General features: G+C 36.3%; 3 protein-coding genes and 2 non-coding genes across 8 annotated transcripts in view; 4 read left to right on the forward strand and 1 right to left on the reverse strand.

Annotated features, from left to right (window-relative positions):
• The window catches only part of LOC100537530 (uncharacterized), an 858,077-nt gene that overhangs the window by 771,148 nt on the left and 65,148 nt on the right, over positions 1 to 21,781 (forward strand). The window lies entirely within an intron of this gene.
• The window catches only part of LOC137491106 (uncharacterized), a 1,257,671-nt gene that overhangs the window by 174,424 nt on the left and 1,061,466 nt on the right, over positions 1 to 21,781 (reverse strand). The gene's annotated exons all lie outside the window — the stretch shown is intronic.
• Positions 2,919 to 15,696, forward strand: LOC137491116 (uncharacterized). Of its 3 annotated transcripts, none has more exons than XM_073948892.1 (3): positions 2,919 to 3,074; positions 4,118 to 4,267; positions 13,102 to 15,696. In XM_073948892.1, exons 2-3 carry the CDS (start codon positions 4,183 to 4,185, stop codon positions 13,905 to 13,907), a joined length of 891 nt encoding a protein of 296 aa, XP_073804993.1. In that variant the 5' UTR covers positions 2,919 to 3,074; positions 4,118 to 4,182; the 3' UTR covers positions 13,908 to 15,696. The 3 variants fall into 3 exon arrangements, with proteins under 3 accessions (XP_073804993.1, XP_073804992.1, XP_068076314.1); XM_073948891.1 differs by lacking the exon at positions 2,919 to 3,074 and adding an exon at positions 3,452 to 3,536 and having other exon boundaries at positions 13,102 to 15,381; XM_068220213.2 differs by lacking the exon at positions 2,919 to 3,074 and having other exon boundaries at positions 4,116 to 4,267; positions 13,102 to 15,381.
• On the forward strand, positions 21,166 to 21,238 carry trnav-aac (transfer RNA valine (anticodon AAC)). Its single transcript has one exon. It is a non-coding gene; the product is annotated as a tRNA-Val (tRNA).
• trnav-cac (transfer RNA valine (anticodon CAC)) lies at positions 21,343 to 21,415 on the forward strand. Its single transcript has one exon. It is a non-coding gene; the product is annotated as a tRNA-Val (tRNA).

Below are 21,781 nucleotides of genomic sequence, written 5' to 3' on the forward strand. Positions count from 1 at the left end.
TTGATACATTTCTCCCATGGTTTTCACTTTACACTTTGTCTGCTCTCTCTCTCTCACAAACCTTAAATCTAAACATTTTCTTAACTTTTTTTAATCCACTTTATAATGACTTGTATGTCTACAACAAACTACTTTCCTATTAATATCTGAGTCCAAATCTCATCCTCATAATTATGACCTCTTCTTTTCTATTTCTACAACTTCATAGGCCTATATAGGGTTTCTTTTTTCACATGAATTGTTTTCTCTTATTATCTGTGTTCCACGTTTCCTGCCATTCTTTAGCAATATCTGTAGTAATATTTAATTTACCTTTACTTACATAAGCATTAAAGGAGTAGTTCACATAAAAATTACAATTCTGTCATTTACTCATCCTCTACTAATTTCAAAACTGTTTCTGCTGAATGCAAATAAAGAGAATACAGGGGCAAAAAAACAGCCACTGTATGGTTCAACAGTTCCTATGGACTTGGGGGAAACCAGAGCAGCTGGAGGAAACTCATGCGAACATGGGGAGAACACACAAACAAAAATGTCAACTGACCCAGCTGAGACTCAAACCAACGACCTTCTTACTGTGAGGCGATCAGTGCTATCTACTGCACCACTGTGATGCCTCACATGTATAATTATTTGAGGTATAAAACTGGTATTGGTGAAGAACTTCGCTTACAAATAGTTGTTATTTTTAAAATGTGTGAAAAGACACCATAAAGATGTAGCGACTGTATTGATCTGGGCAATCAAGCATGTATTGTTATAGACACTATGCTTATTTGTCTTAAGAGATGTTAGGCAGGTCCTGTTCATGTAATATGTTCATGTAATAGTCTATCAAGTTGGTATTGGCATGAAGAGCTATACCTGTTAACGGGTTTCTTATATGTTAAATGGTCCTATTCAGTTAATGATCAGGCAGCTATTAATAAAGATGACCGCACACAATGATGATCCATTTATTAAAATGACTATGTGACGCAGATATTTTAAATTCATTGTTGCAAACAAGTTACAGGAGTAAGTGCAGTTGTTGTTTTATGTTATGTTCACCACTGTAAATACACCATAGTGAAAAAAATAAGGTTAATCACACTAAAAGTTCTGCATTGTGTAGATATGAAAGTGAACTCTTGTCGTTGAATTATTCTGTATAAACTGCCTATACAATAAATTTACTAGTGATGTAATTATTTTCTAATTATAAATATTTAGATGCATCACAGTATGTGATCGCTTTACTGTGTTAAAAGGAAAAGGTTTTGTCAGAGTATCTTATATATGCTTCTGTGAATGTCTATGCATATTTGTTTGCACAAACACAAGTAATAAATAGAGAGAAAAACATCTTTAATACATATCAGGTGAATAAGAGGATTTTGGGAAAGCTGAGCTGCTCACACATGTTCTGTTCAACTAAAAAACGAAGGAAAGAAAACAAAATTGGCACAGAAACAAGTTACATTTTGATAGTTACAATTTATAAACATAAAGGGTTACAGTCTTCCAGAAGCCAGTAATAAGCTGCATGTGCTTTAAGATAAATAAAGGAGTCTAAACTCACATAAAGAACAAGTTCAGTAATAAATAAATGACTAAAACTCTGCTAATAGATAGCTCATGTCAATATATTGACTGAACTTAACACAAATAAAACCTCAATGTGAAGTTTATAAATTGTTCCTTTTAACGAATGATAATATATCACAGTATAACAGTATACATCTTCTATAACTATTATATAAGTGAATGTAGTTGTGTGTATTGAGACATCGGTATGGATTGAGTTTTCAATGCTCATTTGCATCTTTACACAAAGACTTCAGCCAAGCAACTCTGAGAAACTTCTACAAAAACAACACATAACTCTTGCATTACCTTTTAACCAGGCCTGGGGAAAAAAATTAAAAATGTGTTTCAAATCAAAATACCTCAACATAGATGTATCAACATTAACTACAAAATGCAGCAGCCACAATAAAGAAAAAAGCTTCAATTAATAGTCCTATAAAACAACAGCAACAAAACAAATGAAGATGGCTAAAGTCAACTTATTTTCCCAATACAACATTTTTCCTTTAAAAACTGGTTTGTAAAGCAACTGAACCTCTCATCATTCACAGTAATGTGTCTCCCAGACCCAGACGTCGGCTCTGCATCAGTTAACCACCAGAGGCCGACAAAGCACTTCATAAGCACTTTATCTCTCGTTCCCATAAAAAGAATCCGGCAACAAATTTGGTTTAGAATAAGTCTTCGCATGCATAATAAATTAAACAAACGCGACATACATGTTTATTGCGTCGGTCGGTCCAGCTTTAAATAGCCTTCATTAATGCATTAAAATTGACCCAAATGCATACAATATATGATTTCAATTCATTATAATATAATTTTATTTTTAATAATGAAAACTTTTTTCCCTCGGTGTAAACTGCTGTTTGCTTTTTTTATTGTGGCTTTTTCTAAAACATTTTTTCCCAGTGCAAGTTAAAATCAAGTTCTGTATTTCGGCTGTTTAAGGTCTCCCTTTGCATTGAACTTTGAACTTTTTACATTCAGAGATGTTGTTTATGTTCACACAGCTACATTACACATCAACTAAAGTTTAAATATGATATTGCAGTGGACCACCCATTTAACTATAAAATGCAGCAGCCTAAATAAAAAAGCTTCCATCAAAAGTCAACTTATTTTCCCAATACATCTTTATTTCTCTTTAAAGCTATGGTTCTTATAGCTGCTAAACTTCCCATCCTCCGCAGTAATGTGTTTTAAGTCTTCACTGTTGCCCACTGCTCATTTGCATCTTTATACCAGCATTAATGGGTGCCAATTGAGTATTAACCAATCACATGCCAGATCAAGTAGGTCAGCAGGGTTGTATCTATATATTCTGCGTTCTTAACAGAAACTTCATTGGCTTATTTAGCTATAAGAGAACAACTTTGGAGGACAAACTACGATTGTTGATTCCTACACTGAGATTATTACCAACAACAACATACAAAAAAAAAAAAAAAAAAACGACTGAGGCCATTTCTCATCCCACTTCTTCATTGAAGACTGGAAAGGTAAGTTGCACATTCTGAATTTACACTCAAATAATATCTGAATGCTGACATTATAAAATGTAAAATCTAAACATGTGCATGCATTGTTCAACAGTGTATTAAGTTTTTTAGTCATTTTTAAAAGCTTTTTTACAACTATTTAGTTATGTGTTTGTTTGTTTGGTTTGGTTATAAATATTGATTTTATCCTGACAAATGGACTGTAGCCCAAATAAGTTTCAACCTATTACGTATATAAATTTATATAAAAATTTGATGTTTCCCCATTCATTACAAATACAAAACAAAAAGCAGATAAATTATAAAGTGAAAAAATGAGGGAGAAATGTATCGATAAGTCATGACTCATAATTAAGAGTGAGTAGGGGGAAAAAGCTAAACAAAAAAAGACTTTTATTGTGGCATGGTGGTGTGACGTCATAAGGCTGCACCACTCCCACACTGTGATTCAACTGGAGAAAGGTTTGTTTTAAAGCTTGTACACAGATGTAAACCAACTGATTAAAATTTCAGTGTGTTCATTTAATGTTAGATGAACCTGCTGTTGACAATATTATTTTAACCCTTTATACAAAGAACTACTATTTTACTCACTGTAAGGTCTATTGTTTGAATAAGATAGGATAAACTTTATTTGTCCCGAGAGGAAATTCTTGTCTTGTGCAAATAAGTGCTACAGCGTTGCTGTAAGCAGACAATAAAATAAATCAAACAAACTAAACAATTAAGAACATACTTAAAAAAAGATTGAATAAAGCAACAGTAAAGTGTGTGATAAGTGTTTTAGTGAAGGTTTAATTTATTAAATAGCATGATGTCACTCTATTCCAAGTATACATCAATAAAATTAGAAAAATGGAGTTCTAGTTTACATCGGCTGATTTGTGGCTTTTGTTGCTTGCTCAGACTTACATAATTTCTGTTTGTTAATGACTCATATAAAAAAAACTGTTGAAGCAAGTGTTGAAATTATCTTGTTTTTGTTCAGTGTTTTATTTATTTTAAACAGGACATTTTTTTATTGTTTTGTTTATTTTAAACAGGATAAAGTGTCCAAACGCAGAGAAAAACTCCTGCTGAAGTGACTGATCTCCACACTGTTATAAAGATGGCGTTTATTAAAGAGGAGAGTGAAGATGTGAAGATTGAAGAAACATTCACAGTCAAACAGGAAGATCTGCAGGAACAAACAGGTTAGTTTTCATTCTCAAACACCAACTCAGTCATTTGATCCTCATTCAGATATATTTTAATAATAAGAATACTAAATTAAATCCATCTTGCAGCCCTGAGTGTGCTGCCTAGTTCTCCTAAATGCACATAAGCACTCATTGAAAGACAGGAATGAGTTTCTTTCGTCACTTGTTCTCGTGTCTTATGTTATTATTTTATGTATTATTAGTCTCCCATTTTCTCTTCCTTCTTAAGGTTATTGCTTTTTCTTGTTCTACTACTGTTTGTAAAGCTTCCTTGAACACTGGCACTATATAAAATAAACAAAAACCATAAATTAAAAGCGTTTAACTGAGCTGACGATATTTGACCTTCAGTATTCTCACAGTGTTGCAGTGATAGTGTTAGCTTAGTACTTTCCACTTGCATATGTCCCATTGATCCCAATTCCCCTTTTTTAATTAACCTCATGGGATTAAACTTGTTTCTAGTTGTTACTAGTTCTCACAGATAGTATCTGAATTAGAATTAAATCATTATCATAATAACTAATTACCAGGGCTATTGTGTTTAAACAGGGTTTCCACGGAGTCTTAAAATGTCTTAAATTCCAAAATCAAATTTTTAGGCCTTAAAAGTCTTAAATTTACTAAAATTGTGTTGTAGGTCTTTAAGCTTTTTTAAACAAGTGTTCATTTTCCTTTGTTCATATTGTGTTAACCATTCTGGCCAAAACCTATACAATCACCAACAATCCATCTCAATAAAACTTTAAACTTTTTTTATTCAAAAAGGTCATTTTAAGTCTATTTATCATAATGGATTAAGTATTTTCCTTACAATATGATTTGTTTAAACGTGCTCCATGTATTTACTGCTGAGGACATCGACCTGGACAGATTGTTGTGCATAGATTTAATTTGTTATAGTTTTTAAAACATTTGTAAATTTTTTTATTTTATTTTAAAGAAAGTTTATTTTGGAAAAAAACGTGTGTGGATACAAGTAGAGCTTGCTTTTTTACACATTTAAAATCTTTTACTAAGAAATATCCAAAATAATAATCTAATATTTTTTTATTATAATATATTTTTTGATAGGACAAATACAAAATCTGGGCCATTTGAAAAATTCTTTAGTCTTTTATGAGTCTAAAATTTCATTCATAATGGTCATAAAAGTCTTAAATTTAACTTGGTGAAACCTGCAGAAACCCTGGTTTAAGGTATGTCAGAAAACATGGATGCCCCAATTTTAAACATGCTGAATGAAATTGACACTAAAATAATTAATCATTATAAAACATTGTACAGTATTCTGAACTATATGATGTGATGGGACAATGTGAGACAAAACAAACAAATAATAGTGGAACAATAACGTTTAGCTATACCAGTGGTGGATTTAGGCATGGGCAATGTGGGCAATCGCCCAGGGTGGGATTTTCCTGGGGGCGGCAAAAAAAAAAGTCCCCTAGTGAAAGCATTTAGATACAATTACTTTATGCAAATGTATTCATTAAGAGTAGCAATCTCAAAATAAAGACATTAGGGGCCATTTACATTTGGCATTTTTTGCACGTGCGAGTTTGTTATTCTCAATGTGCAACTGAAACATCGCTTGTGAAAGCAAACTGATGCATGCGTACAGAAAACCAGCAACTCACACATGCTCCTGTGTGAATCCCGGTTGTTTGCATTCACGCCGAAAAGTTAAGCGTCGTTCATGCTCCATGAAACCAAATTAACAGCCTTTTGTGCAGAAGTGTCGGCACACAGCGAGTTTTGCATAGTTTATGTAAAGTGTATGTAATTTAACGATGGTGTTACGTTCACTAAGCATGGCTATAAAGCAGAAAGGAGGGATAAAGAGTCAGGGAGGTAGGACAGGTCTAAAGGTCTAAGACAAAAGATAATTTGGTTACACTTTACAATAACTACACACTATAAACCATTTACTATGCATTAGCAAATACTGAATTCATTATTTGTTTAGCATTATCTGTTTAGCATTAACTCTAAATTAATAAGCGTTATTAAACAGTTTATAACTGCAGCTACATATGCTGTATTCCTGACTTACAACCACATTTATAATGTGCTTAATAATTGTACTTTCACTTCACTTCCTGCTTTGCTACTGTTCGGACGTCTTTGCCCACTGCTCCGCTCTTCGCACTCTTGCTTTTGTATCTTATACCCTAATTTTAACTTGAGCCTATCAGCACAGTGCTCAAACAACACGGCTTGAAGATCAGCATCGATTCTACAAACTTTCTGGAATATAGCTTTACTAACAAGAAAGGAATTACCGTCTAAACAATCCTCCCGCTACCAGCTATCAGCTGCTTACATTCCGGAGACGGGAAGACACGGCTGTGAAAATGCCTCTGGATCGGATTAATTCAGATTCTCACTGCTGTACAAACTGCCACAAACTTCTACAAAAGATTGCAGTTCTTGAAACGAAGTTGCTTGCGATCCGACCAGAACTTCGGCTTCATTGTGGATTCTCTCAGCACACAGCCGGTGAGTCCCATAAATCTGTTCCTGCTACTGTTTTGAGTACAGAAAAACAGAAAAGAACTGTTGAAAATGAGCATTGGCATAAACAAGGTGCGAGACCAAAGGGTACTCGAGGGGTCAGATCATACGCTGCCGCATTAGCGTCTTCTACCCCAAATACAGCTCGGACTCAAATACAGCTTCAGAACAGATATGAAGTTTTGAGTAATATGGGTGAAGAATCCCCAAATGTAGTCAGACAGAGATCGCATGATTCAGCAACTAATTCTGCATGGAACAGAGGCTCAAGGCCGACTAGACAGCGGCATTCTGCTCCGATCACACCTGAGATAAGAACACTAGTCGTAGGAGATTCAATAATCAAGAATTTCAGGAGCAGATCTACAATGACATACTGCTTTCCTCATGCAACAGTTTCTGATGTAAACAAAGAACTTGAGGAAATTCTGAAAAAGCACAAGACGGCAAAACGGATTATCATCCATGTGGGGAAGAATGATATTCGTAAAGAACAGTCAGAACTGCTCAAGAAAGATTTCTGTGAGCTCTTGGAAACAGCTGAAAGATTGAAGGTTCAGGCGTTCATAAGTGGACCACTCCCTGCAAGAGGGACAAATATGTTTTCACGGCTTCTTGGTCTAAATGTATGGCTACAGAAAACATGTAACAAGAAAGGACTGAATTTCATCGACAACTTCAATCTCTTCTGGAACCAAAGACAGCTGTTTACATCAGATGGCCTTCATCCAAACAAACTTGGTGCAAAGGTGCTAAAGGACAATATTTTTTTCTCCCTCAATCATCCATCAGCTGTGTATGCCACTGAACTGAATTGCAAACACACACCTAGCAAATGTTCGGATGACCACAGGACTTCAAATCAGCTCCTGAGTGGACTTGTGGCTGACGAATCACCCAAGGACAGTGATAATGCCACACAGCCAAAACACCCAATGTTGATAGAGACACTATCAGTTGCCCTCTGCTCAACACAGGCAGACTGTGACGCATCAGAACAGCATCAAGTCTCGTCACTCAAAAATGATCCTCAGGAAAACATATTTCTGCAGACAGAATCTCCAGATGCACAGCCTCTGTCACCGGACACGTTCTCATTGTCACAATGTTCACCACTCTTGGGTTTTTCAAAAAAGATGGAGGAACTGGTATATGCTGGAACTAAACTTTCACACTCCATTGCCGCAAGCCCCCAGTTACCAACCAAAAAGCGGCCTGCTCCACAACCACCTATGAGCCCACCTGGAAGAGCCCTCCGATCACACCGCCAGGGCCCAAACAACAACGCCCCATCTTCAGCTGGTGAACACAAGAGCTCTCTGTGATGTGTGTCGGGGACCTGCCTAGATAACAGTGTCTTTATCAAATGTTTTCAGAACAAGCAGGAACCCAGTGTGTCTGTAGCTTTCTCTAAGCAGATATGTGTTGTGTTAAGTGACAGAAAACCAAAGACTTCATCAGGCCGTTTAGCAAATCATTCAAATCTGGTGTCTATTAAATGTAGATCTGAGACTACTATAGAAAAAACAGCTAAAACTGTTAAGTTAGCGCTTTTAAACATCAGATCGCTCAACAATAAGTCTCTTTTAGTCAATGATTTTATCAACACAAATTGCCTTGATTTTATGCTTTTAACTGAAACTTGGCTAGATGACAGTTGTAGCGCAGCAGTTCTGAATGAAGCAGCTCCTTTAAACTTTGACTTTTTGAGTGTTTGCAGAGCTAATAGGAGAGGTGGAGGCATCGCTGCCCTGTTTAAAGATGTGTATGAATGTAAACAAGTGTCATTTGGTGACTATCTGTCTTTTGAATATCTGAGTATAGCACTAAAAGGTGCTCCACGCATCTTACTAATCATTATCTACAGACCTCCAAAATATTCTCCAGCTTTTATTGAGGATTTTACAGAGCTGTTATCAATAGTAACCTCTGAATTTGATTATTTTAGTATTGCTGGGGATTTTAATATTCACATTGATAATCCAGAAATCAATGCTGTAAAAGAACTGATGACTGTTTTTAACACTTTTGATCTGACTCAGCATGTTCAAGGACCCACACACAATCGTGGACACACTCTTGATCTACTTATAACTAAGGGTTTACACATTTCATCAACTGTTGTTAAGGATGTGGCACTATCTGATCATTTCTGTATCTTTTTTGATATATTGATCACTCCAGCTATTAAAGACAGATCTGTCTCTGTCAGAAAGAGATGCATAAATGAAAACACTAGTGAGCAGTTTATGAAGGCCATATCACTAGCACCAAGTATATCTGCAGATTCTGTTGATTCTCTCCTTGATTTGTTCAATTCTAAAATTGAGAATGTCATAAATGACATCGCTCCTGTTAAAGTCAAGAAGATGACTGGCAGGCAAAAGGGATCTTGGACAAGGTCACCTAGAGTACAAATGATGAAAAGACAGTGCAGAAAAGCTGAGCGTATGTGGAGAAAAACGAAACTAGTAGTCCATTATAACATCTATAAAGACAGTCTTCATGCCTTTAATATGGAACTAAACACTGCTAGACAGACTTTCTTTTCAAGCCTTATAAACAGCAACTTAAATAATGCTCGTACACTCTTTGCAACGATAGAGAGACTCACAAACCCCCCCAGTCAGATTCCCAGTGAGCTCCTCTCTGAAAGCAAATGTAATGAGTTTGCTCATTTCTTCACTGATAAGATTAATAATATCAGAAAGGCAATCAGCTCATCCAATCAGCCAAGTTGTGTCGATATCAAACAAGCTCAACCACAACTTAAGAAATCAGACACTATGTCTGATTTCATGGCAATTAACAGCAAAATCTTAGAAGAGACTGTGCAAGTTATGAAAACATCAACCTGCAGTCTTGACACGCTCCCCACATCATTCTTCAAAACGGTGTTTACATGTTTAGAAATGGATCTTCTAAAAGTGGTAAATGCTTCACTTCTATCAGGGGTTTTTCCAACCTCACTTAAAACTGCAGTTGTTAAACCCCTCTTGAAGAAGAGCAACCTGGATAACACCCTATTGAGCAATTACAGGCCAATCTCAAATCTCCCTTTCATTGGCAAAATCATTGAAAAAGTTGTTTTTAACCAGGTTAACAAGTTCTTAAACTTCAGGGGGTGTTTAGACAATTTTCAATCTGGTTTCAGAGCACATCACAGTACAGAGAGCGCTCTTATAAAGATAATCAATGATATACGCCTAAATACAGATTCAGGTAAAATAACAGTGCTGGTATTGTTGGATCTCAGTGCTGCATTTGACACTGTCGATCACAGCATACTTCTGTATAGGCTGGAAAACTGGGTCGGGCTATCTGGCACAGTCCTCAAATGGTTTAGATCTTACCTAGAAGGTAGAGGTTACCATGTCAGTATAGGTGACCATAGGTCGAGGTGGACACCCATGACGTGTGGAGTCCCACAAGGCTCGATTCTGGCACCTCTCCTGTTCAACCTTTACATGCTCCCTCTAAGCCAAATAATGAGAAAGAACCAAATCTCCTACCACAGCTATGCTGATGACACTCAGATCTACCTAGCCTTACTGCCTAATGACTACAGCCCCATTGACACCCTCTGCCAATGCATTGATGAAATGAGCAATTGGATGTGCCAAAACTTTCTTCAGTTAAACAAAGAGAAAACTGAAATTATTGTGTTTGGAAACAAAGATGAGGTTCTCAAGGTAAATGCGTACCTTGACACTAAAGGTCAAACGACAAAAAATAAGGTCAAGAATCTTGGTGTGACTCTGGAGTCAGATCTGAGTTTCAACAGTCATGTCAAAGCAGTCAGTAAATCAGCATACTATCATCTCAAAAACATAGCAAGAATCAGATTCTTTGTTTCTAGTGAAGATTTAGAAAAACTTGTTCATGCTTTTATCAGCAGCAGGGTGGATTACTGTAATGGACTCCTCACTGGCCTTCCCAAAAAGACAGTCAGACAGTTGCAGCTCATCCAGAACGCTGCAGCCAGAATTCTAACCAGAACCAGAAAATCAGAGCACATCACACCTGTCCTCAGGTCTCTACACTGGCTGCCAGTTACATTCAGAATAGATTTTAAAGTATTATTACTGGTCTATAAATCACTAAATGGCCAAGGACCTAAATACATCACAGATATGCTCACTGAATACAAACCTAACAGATCACTCAGATCTTTAGGATCATATAAACTAGAAGTTCCAAGAGTTCAGTCAAAGCAGGGTGAATCGGCTTTTAGCCACTATGCCCCTCGCTGCTGGAATCAGCTTCCAGAAATGATCAGATGTGCTCCAACATTAGGCACATTCAAATCAAGACTGAAAACACATCTGTTTAGCTGTGCCTTTACTGAATGAGCACTGTGCTGCGTCCGACAGATTGCACTATCATGTTTTTCTCTTCTTCTTCATTCTTTTATATCACATTTTACCTGTTTTTATGTTTTGTTTTGTTTTTATGCATTTTTATTATTTGTTTTTATTTTTATTTTACTTGTTTCTTTTATTCTTGTTTATGTAAAGCACTTTGAATTGCCATTGTGTATGAAATGTGCTATATAAATAAACTTGCCTTGCCTTGCCTTGCCTTCATACTTTGTTAAGGATTAATTTCCTATTACTAAATTAAGTATGGGGAGTGAAGCGCAATGTTCATCATAAGTGGGGGCAGAGCGGGCCAGAATCACGATGGCAGCAGGTCAGATGATTGTAAGACCAAGGGGAAATGTCCCTATGTCTCCCTATGGCCAGTTCGCCCTCGAGTTTTACTGTTTTTTTTATTGTTTATTATTCCTGGTCATTTCTCCAATAATTGTAAGTTCTAAAACAATAGCATATAAGATCAGGTCACTGCTATGATATGATTGACAATTTATGTATGTCACTGTTTGTCATTGTGCTCTGTTTATTCTGAGAGCTGAGGCTGAGTATTTGTAGAGCTTTTAACTCTTGAAATTATTAACTCCGCGTCATTCTAACACTGGATAAACAGAATCCTGTGTTATCTGTAATCTCCTTTCACACTGTTCATGCTATACCTGATGTTCATTAACAGACGTTTCACAATCACAAACCCCGGGTTAACATTTTTATTTGTATATTTATGTTGTCAATGTCCCTGACTGGATGAACTGCAGGTCACCTTTTTAGATGGCATTTCTGCATCTTGTCGGGTTAACAATATCTGCAAATTAGGAGAAATACTAGCCTTTTAGAAAGAAGCTACTATTATACCAATACCTAAACCAGGAAAAGATCATTCAACTAATTATCGTCCAATAGCACTTACCAGTTGCCTTTGCAAAACAATCGAATGAATGATTAATGATCGATTGGTGTGGATTTAAAAAAAACAGAAGATTAATAAATATCAGTGTGCGTTTAGAAGAGGGAAAAGTACTCTTGACCATCTTATACAATTAGAATCTTTTGTACGAGATGATTTTATTAAAAAAAGAACACATATAAGCAGTTTTTTTTTTTTAATCCGGAAAAGGCCTTTGACACTACCAGGAGGTATGGTATTTTAAAAGATTTACACAAGATGGGTGTTTGAGGAAATTTGCCTAATTTTATTGCAATTTTTTTTTATTCAATAGAGTTTTTCGTGTGCGTATGAAAACTATATTATCTGAATATATGAGCATATATAGCATATATGAGAATCAGAAGTGCCCCAAGAAAGTATACTATCAGTAACACCATTTAGTATTAAAATTAATAATATTGTAAATGTTAATGGGTATAATATATTTCGTAGTCTATATGTAGATGATTTATGTATTTGTTATGAAGGGTAAAATATGTATACAATCAAGAGACTAATTTAAATATGTATAAATAAAATATATGACTGGTCAGTTTTAAATGGTTTTCATTTTTCTAAGTCAAAAACTGTATGCATGCATTTTTGTTTTTTAAGATCTATGCATTTAGATCAGGAGCTTTTTTAGATAGAGAAACTATACAAGTTGTGAAAAAGGTAAAGTTCCTAGGAATGAGTTTTGACAATAAGCAGTGTTTTATTCCTCATATTAAAGTATTATGAAATAGATGTTTTAAAACAATCAATGTATGAACTTAATCTTAGAAAGGTAAAATAAATAAATAAATTAAGACCTCTGTAATGAAATCCAAGACTTTGTATAAATGTGTACACGTTAATGGACCAAACACAATATGATCTGATTTATTTTACATTTAATTTGCACCAAAATTACAGTGTGTGTAGCCAATGTTTCCTGTGTCTTCTCACTTTTCAGCTTTTGATGAGATTTTTTAAGACTTAATAAAAACTGTTTTATTTATTTATTTCAGACTTAATTGAAGTGAATGAGGGGAGTAAAGAGGAGGAACATCGTGTCAAAATTGAGGAAAAAAACTATTTACAGACTGATGGTATTTTGAAAAGGAGAGACAAGAACCATTTCATCTGCACTCAGTGTGAAAAGAGTTTTGGAAGAAAAGACGATCTTAAGTTTCACATGATGATCCACGCTGGAGAGAAACCGTTTACATGCACTCAGTGTGGGAAGAGTTTCAGCCAATCATCATCCCTTAAGATTCACATGAGGATCCACACTGGAGAGAAACCATTCACATGCACTCAGTGTGGGAAGAGTTTCAGCCAATCATCATCCCTTAATCTACACATGAGGATCCACACTGGAGAGAAACCATTCACATGCACTCAGTGTGGGAAGAGTTTCAGCCAATCATCATCCCTTAATCTACACGTGAGGATCCACACTGGAGAGAAACCATTCACATGCCCTCACTGTGGGAAGAGTTTCAACCAATCATCACACCTTAACTGTCACATGAAAATACACACTGGAGAGAAACCATTCACTTGCCCTCAGTGTGGGAAGAGTTTCAGCCAATCATCAAACCTTAACTGTCACATGACAATCCACACTGGAGAGAAACCATTCACATGCACTCAGTGTGGAAAGAGTTTTACCTGCTCATCACGCCTTCATCAACACATGAGGATTCACACTGGAGAGAAACCATTCACATGCACTCAGTGTGGGAAGAGTTTCAGCCAATCATCACACCTTAATCAACACATCATGAGCCACACTGGAGAGAAACCATTCATGTCTAATCATCTTGTTTAATCCCGCCCCTTTTCGCAGTGGCGTACAACAGAATTTCGCATACTCAATAGTGATGGGAAGTTCGTATCATTTTATTTACTGATCGAGATGAACAAATCTTTTTTCGAGTCATTTCGTTCATTTGGTTCAATTTGCCAAAATATTATTAAAATGTTACGAATTGCTTCCAAACACATCTACAACTAGCCCAGAAGGTTGATCACACGACAAATAAGTCATAAATAGAATACTATAAGAATGAGAAAATAATAATTCAATGTTTACCTGCTCTTTTGTCTATAGGTATTGTTGTCTGTTTGCTCAGCTCACCTCTTCATGTATTCAAATGTCAGTGGTGCGTTCACGTTACAATGACAGTCACATATAATTTTAACCAATGTACCCAGTCTGAGCCGATAGAAGCCATGATAATTAGTTCACCTTTCGAGTCTTCTGGTTCTTGAGTCGTTCGTTCATCACATGACAGAATAACTCAAACCGGAGCACTTGAGAGTTGAATAGATCAATTCTTTTTTTTTTTGGCTCTAAACGCATATGATTGGCCGGTGATGAACGAATGACTCAAACCCGAGGACTCGAGAGGTGAACAGATCAATTCTTTTTCTGGCTCTAAATGCATATGATTGGCATATAAATGCATATGTTTGGCTGTAGTCTTTCATGTGGTGAACGAACGACTCGATAGAGGACTCGAAAAATGAACTAATCTTGTCTCGCACTACACATCGTGCACATGAGCGAATTAATGAATCTTTTAGTTCATCCGAGTCATTCATTAATTTTGTCACATAACATGAAAGAAAGCACAAGAGATGAGTTATTTAATAAATCAAATAGTCTTTGTGAATAGTTTTGTAACATATGATGCTGCCAGCATTAGACACTTAAACACTGTTTATTTGTTGTTTATTGTTTTATTATTATTATTATTATTTTACCAGAAAAGCTTTCATAAATAATTTTCAGATTACTTTATAAATCACAACAATAAAATAAGCAAAAGAAAAACAAAATAGTGCACATCAAGCTAGGCTTTTTAATAAATAAAAACAAACAAGCTTAAAATTAAATAACACGTTTGTGCCATAAAATCTTTATATGAAATATGGCAACTCTTCCCAGTAGATGTTTTTATGAAACAGCAATTTAAGTGAAAGATATTATAAATAAAAAACAAAAGCCACAGGGCCTAATGAGCTTAACAACTTGACTTGTGAATAGAACGGTGCATTTAAAAAAAATAAATAAAATTAAATAAGCTTTAAAACAACATTGTGTGGCTTTACTTGTTGGACTTGGCTTAAGGTTTGTTAGCATTTAATAACACAAGCTCTGAACCTTTGATAGGCTGAGTCTGTTTCTTCTTTTGTCATTAATTGTTGGTCGCTGGATAAAAGATGCTAAATGAGTAAATGCAAATTAAATCTTTCTTTATACAAATATTAGACCAATACATAAAGTCTGCATAGAAAAACATTATTAAACAAAAAATGGGGTATAAATGAACAAATTACAAATCACTTGTAATTGTAGAATTTAATTAATCTATCGCCTAGCTTAGTGTTTGTTTTCTGATAGCAAGCCAGCAAATAGACAAATCAATATATTTATATATATACTAGATATAAACCACATATCCACTAGAAAAAAAGTAACAATAACTTAGTGACAATATGACAGAATTTTTTTATTTCTTAGAAAATGCTTTTTAGGTACACATTGTTTGATGATTTTATGAAAAATTTAAAATATGATTATATGATGCAACAAAAATTCAGTTTTACATAAATATTTTTGACTGAGGTTCTCGTTGCAGAGTACAGTGGAACTACAGTTTAAGATCAGAAATGCACATAATAGTGTAAGGATGGCTATATCTCTCCATAATATTAAAATCTGCAAACTGTTATGGAACTCCACACGAGACAAGAGCATGAGAATGATCAGGCACTAAAACAATAATCTTTCCAATGTGAGAAGAAGATCCAGGGGCGCCTCCAAGGGGTGGCCAGGGGTGGCCACGGCCACCCCTCGGTAAACTCTGGCCACCCCTGTGGCCACCCCTTTGGCCACCCCAATATAATTTTGCGGTTGACATTATTGATTGAAATGAACTTATAAATTCCCAATATTTAGATAAATAAATAAATACATAAATAAATAAAATGCAGTCACTAAATTATTGTTGGTGTTACTGACGTAGCTCTCCCCCTCTGGTTCAATGCTGATGAAAGCAAACTGACGCATGCGCGCGGAAAACCATTCCCGCGCGCCTCACGCACTCCTGTGTGAATCCCGGTTGGTTGTTTGCATGCACGCCGACATTATAGGCACCGCTCATGCGCCGTGAAACGGAGTAAAAGCCTTTTGTGCAGAGGTGTCGGCACGCAGCGAGTTTTGAAAGTCGTTTAAAGTTTATATAATATGATGATGATGATGATGATGATGTTACTTTCACTAAGCATGCCTTTAAAGCAGAAAGGAGGGATAATGAGTCAGGGAGGTAAGACTTCATAACATGATTTCTCAGCCATGATCTGGTCTAAGACCACAGATAATTCTATAATACATTTTTTGTATTCTTTAGAATTGTCATAATTCATTTTCATGCAAAAGGTTTCTTAAGTGATGTTGGCATATCACTCCAGTTGTTGTTTTCCAGTAATATTTAGGACTGATTTCTGTTGTTTATTTAGAATAATAATTGTATATTAATATTAATTGTATTTATTTAGAATAAATATAAATAAATTGTTATATTTATTGAATAACAAATCTAACAATTCAAGAGAGGTGGGGGTGTATAGGGTGGTTCGCCCAGGGTGTCATTTAAACTAGAACCACCACTACCCTCCCCGATCGTCCTTGACAGCACGCACACACCTTCAATAGACAGCAATGGCTATTTAATATTTACCTTAAGCTACAGTATATCAATAGAAGAAGCTGCATTAATAAAATGGTTCAAAAAGCAATATGGATAAATAATATTATTAGGTATAGTGAGTGTGTATAGTAATGCCTTTTGTTCAGTTTGTTCATTTGTTTGGGTTATAATAAACTCATTATTCTTTCATTCATTTTCTTTTCGGCTTAGTCCTTTTATTAATCCAGGGTCGCTACAGCGGAATGAACCGCCAACTTATCCAGCACATTTTTACACAGCGGATGCCCTTCCAGCTGCAACCCATCACTGGGAATAATAAACTCATTAATCTTCATTAATTTTAGACATGGCATATCTCGTATGATGTACAATAAAGGCACGTAAAAAAAGAAGTCATTTATACAGTATATGAAAAGTGTTTTTAAACTAAACATAGATTTTTATTTGGTTTGCACATGTACTTGCTGAATTATTTCAAAGAATAAATTGCAATATTTCAAATAGAATTAATTAAATGAATAAAACTACATTATTTCATTTACCAGAAATAAAAATATAACATTACACTGAATTCATTATTTTTTTTTGTGTGCCACCCCAAGATTTGGTGCGGCCTCTTCTGGCCACCCCTAAGAAAATTTTCTGGGGGCGCCACTGAGAAGATCAGCTAGAAAACCAGTTGTTCAGGTTGTCTCGATCATGCATCCTGAGCCCCCCTCTTTGCCCTATACTTTACCTTCTCCACCAGTGCAGCTCACTCACATTTCACACCGAATGTTTAAGTTTTTAATATGGATGCTCCACTACAAGGAAAATTGTCTTCGCATCAACTCATGACCAGGCAAGAGTCTTGGTGAAGCTTTTATTGTCTTGAATTTATAATGATTTGAGTATTTAGGCAAAGGGTGCAGAAGTGTCCGTGGGATCCTGTAGACAGGATACCCCATTGCAGGTTGAGTCTCTGAGCTCTGCATCAGGACTTATATGCTGCAATGTATTTCTACATGTTCAGGTATTCCTCTTTAACTCTTCAATGTATCTTTGAGTAATTGATGTTGTACAATCTTGATTGGCTTATTTTGTTTAATTATGTGAACTGGAATGGAAAATCTTTGCCTGACAAATAAATGTAAAATTCTTGTTTAACTCTAATATCTCCTGAAATCATTTAAATGTAGTAGATTGTTTTGGCTGACGTTTCCGCAGCCTACGACCAGGATTAGTCATCTATTTAGGCGCAATGGATGGAGCATGGGCACAGCATTGGAGACCTGTTGATTTCTGACAATCACTGATGATATAATCTAGGGGCTAAATCAAACTTTCTTTAAGTATGAGCAAGCATGGGGCGGCCTTCTATTACTTGAAGGAAATTAGCATATCTGCTAAGAATCGGAACTGGAGAAGATGTGTCCGTGAGCAGATGAAACTGGCCAGCATACTGACTCTAAGCGACTTTGAGTAAACAATTAAACATTAATTTAATATAAGGATTTATTAGGTTAATCAATCTAAATTAGACCTAATCACAACCTATAAGGTAATCAGCTTGAATCTAAATCTAAAATTATTATAAATTGGAGTCAGATTAAAATTTAGAGCTAGAAACAAATTAAAATAAATTATAACGAACAAAAATATTTCTTTTCACATGTGCTAAAAGGTTTACACACAGTTAACCTTCACCCATGCTGTTAGCTCTGTCATGGGACTAATAGATGGACTCTTACATGTGTGTGTATTTATATAGTTTATAACCATAATAGTTCTACAGTTTCTTCTATTTCACTTGTTGATTTCTATTTTATTGCATATTTTATTTAAATAGTGTATTTATTTTGTTAAAGAGCCCATATTATGGTTTTTTGAAAATGCCCTTCCATGTAGTGTGTAACACAGCTCTAAGTGAAGTGAAATATCCAGCTGAGGCTTAAATCTGTAAGTGTACAGTGTTTAAAACTGTTGATTCATCTATAAAAGAGTCGACTCATAGTGCTTCAAATGAGTCGTCTTGATAACGAGTCATTAGATGTTTCATGATGTTGTATCTACGAAACACAAGTAGTTGCGTGCGCAAACCCGGGAGATTTGAAACCTGCGGCCTCGCCCACTAACACAGAAAAAAAGCCACACACACACGCGCGCGCCGGTCGAATGTGATGTCACACTGTGCAGATGGATATTATTGAGTCTCTACCCAAAGATGAAACCTCAGCATTAGCCCAGCCTTGAGCAGTTTGAGTGCTTCTGGAAACTTCATGCTTTAGACTGGGTGTATATTACATGCTTAATATTCAATTTTTAGACTGTGTGTGTGTGTGTGTGTGTGTGTGTGTAGGCCTATTATTATTTAAAATTAAATAAAAAAATAAAAATGATTATATTATGTAAAAAAAAATATTATTCTTTATAATTATATCCAGTTCCCCTAAAACTTTGCTTAAATACCATATACATTTATTAAATAAATAAAACCAAAAAGTAAATAACTGTTTGGTCTGACAAGTTTTCAGGACATATCAATTTTCAGCACAACACTAACTAACTAGTCTCACTCACACACACACACACACACTTGTACACACTCTCACTAACACACTCACTCTTGTACATGCTCTCTCTCACACACACCTACATTCTATCTCAATTCAATTCAGAAATACTTTTTTAGCATGACTGTAAATGATACAATGTTGCCAACACAAACACATAGACATCTCACAGACACATGTACATGCTCTCACTCACAAAGATAAGCCCTCCCTCTCACACACACACTTCTACATGCTTTCTCATAAACATGTACTGGCTCTCTCTCTTACACACACTACTACATGCTGTCTTTCACTCACACACACACACACAAACAAATGTGCATTTGATACTTATATAATTTTACGTGCTCATTAGGCTTACGATAGGTGGTTGCATTGTAATTATTTGGTCATGAAGGTATTAATTGTTTTAAATAGTTTTTCAGCTAATAATGTTTGTGATGTCATACATGCTACAAAAGGCTTTTGAAGCTGACAAGACGTGGAGCAACCATGACCAGAGCGTTCCAGAGAGAAGGTGTCTCTCAAAATGCAGTGGCCCAGCTCGTTGCAATTGCAGAGCTGTACTTTGCGAACAGGGAGCAATTAAACAAAAATCAGCTTCACACCAGGAAAATGAACAGAGTTCGCTCAAAAGTGTAGAGAGCTCATTTTTGGAGATTTTTGCATAAAGGTTGTATCAATGAAAAGGAAGGGTTCTTTTGTATGTTTCTTTGTTCAATAATGCTCCGGTTTACTGTTGGTAAAATGTAGAAGCAAAAACCTACAGCACAATAAGCTTAGCTTATAATTCCAAAAAAAGAATAATATTGAAATCAGATGCAAAAACCTTTAAATTCCGACTAAATTCATTAATTTTCTTTTCAGCTTAGTCCCTTTATTAGTCTGGAGTTGCTACAATGGAATAACCCAAGAGCTTATCCAGCACCATCCATGTTTTACACAACAGATGCCCTTCCAGCTGCAATGCATCACTGGGAAACATCCAAACACACACATATATATATATTTGAGCCTACTCAATTTACCTGTACCACATGTCTTTGGATTTGTGGAGGAAACCAGAGAACCCAGAGGACACCCACACAAACACAGGGAGAACATGCAAACTCAACACAGAAATGCCACCTGACCTAGCTGAGGCTCAAACCAACGACTTTCTTACTGTGAGGCGAACGTTCTACCCTCAGCGCCACCACATTGCTGGCAATTTAATTGTTATTCTAAAATGTTTTTTTCAGCCTACTGTTTGAAAGATAATGAAAAAAATATTTGCCACAAAAATAGTTAAATTGCAGAGCTAAGACTTAAAATATGTATACATTTTAGAAAAAAAATGTATATGGTGGCTGCATGGTGGTGCAGTGGGTAGCATATTTGCCTCCCAGCAAGAAGGTCACTAGTTCGAGCCTAAGCTGGGTCAGTTGGTGTTTCTGTGTGGAGTTTGCATGTTCTCCCCATGTTCATGTGGGTTTCCTCTGGGTGCTCTGGTTTCCCTGACAAATCCAAAAACTTGTGATCAAGACGGCGGAAGGGCCACAGCACTTTAGAGTCATGCACACCAATCAGGTAAAAACCTTTCGACTATGCATGAGCTCAGAAAATGTGATGAAGGAACGCCCAGAATTCAGGTAACGTGACGAAAGGGGACATTTCGCAAGGACCTGTACAGCTGTGTCGGGCCCGGATTGTAAATTGGCCCTGATACCTGCAGGGAGCTTGTCACGCTGAGTTGGCTTTGTCCGCTCGATTGTCCAACGCGTACGCCTTGTTTTATCCTTGCAGGCCTAACTTCGCTTGTGAAAGCGCTTGTGGGGTTTCTGTAGTGTAGTGGTCATCACGTTCGCCTAACACGCGAAAGGTCCTCGGTTCGAAACCGAGCAGAAACAGTGCTCTTCTTTTGGCGAGAAAATAATAGCATCCACTGCCGCATCAGCAATGATCGTCGACAGGCACCCAATCAAAAAGGGTTATCTGCTTGATTTGCCTGAAGGTTTCCGTAGTGTAGTGGTTATCACGTTCGCCTCACACGCGAAAGGTCCCCAGTTCGAAACTGGGCGGAAACAACCTCTGGCTTTTATGACAATTGTCAAATCAGGCTTCTGTTGAGTACTGACATTCACTGAAAACATTCTTTCTGCAGAGCGGTGTGAGTCTAGAAGTTTGAATTCAGCTCAGTGTTTACCGCCCCTCGTGGTGTCGCAAACTTGCGTAGAATCTGATTTCTTTTAGCTTTGTGTTGTGCATGAGCAGGTGGCCAGTGCGTTTGCTGGCCCTTCACGGTGCAGACCGTACAAGACAGCTCTATAAAAAAGACTATAAATACTTGAAGCAGCACGGGCCTATTGGTTTCCGTAGTGTAGTGTTTATCATGTTTGCATTACACGCTAAAGGTCTCCTGTTCGAAACTGGGTGGAAGCATACAATTAGCG

Source organism: Danio rerio, chromosome 4 (assembly GCF_049306965.1).
Source record: "Danio rerio strain Tuebingen ecotype United States chromosome 4, GRCz12tu, whole genome shotgun sequence".
In the NCBI taxonomy this organism is placed as follows: domain Eukaryota; kingdom Metazoa; phylum Chordata; class Actinopteri; order Cypriniformes; family Danionidae; genus Danio; species Danio rerio.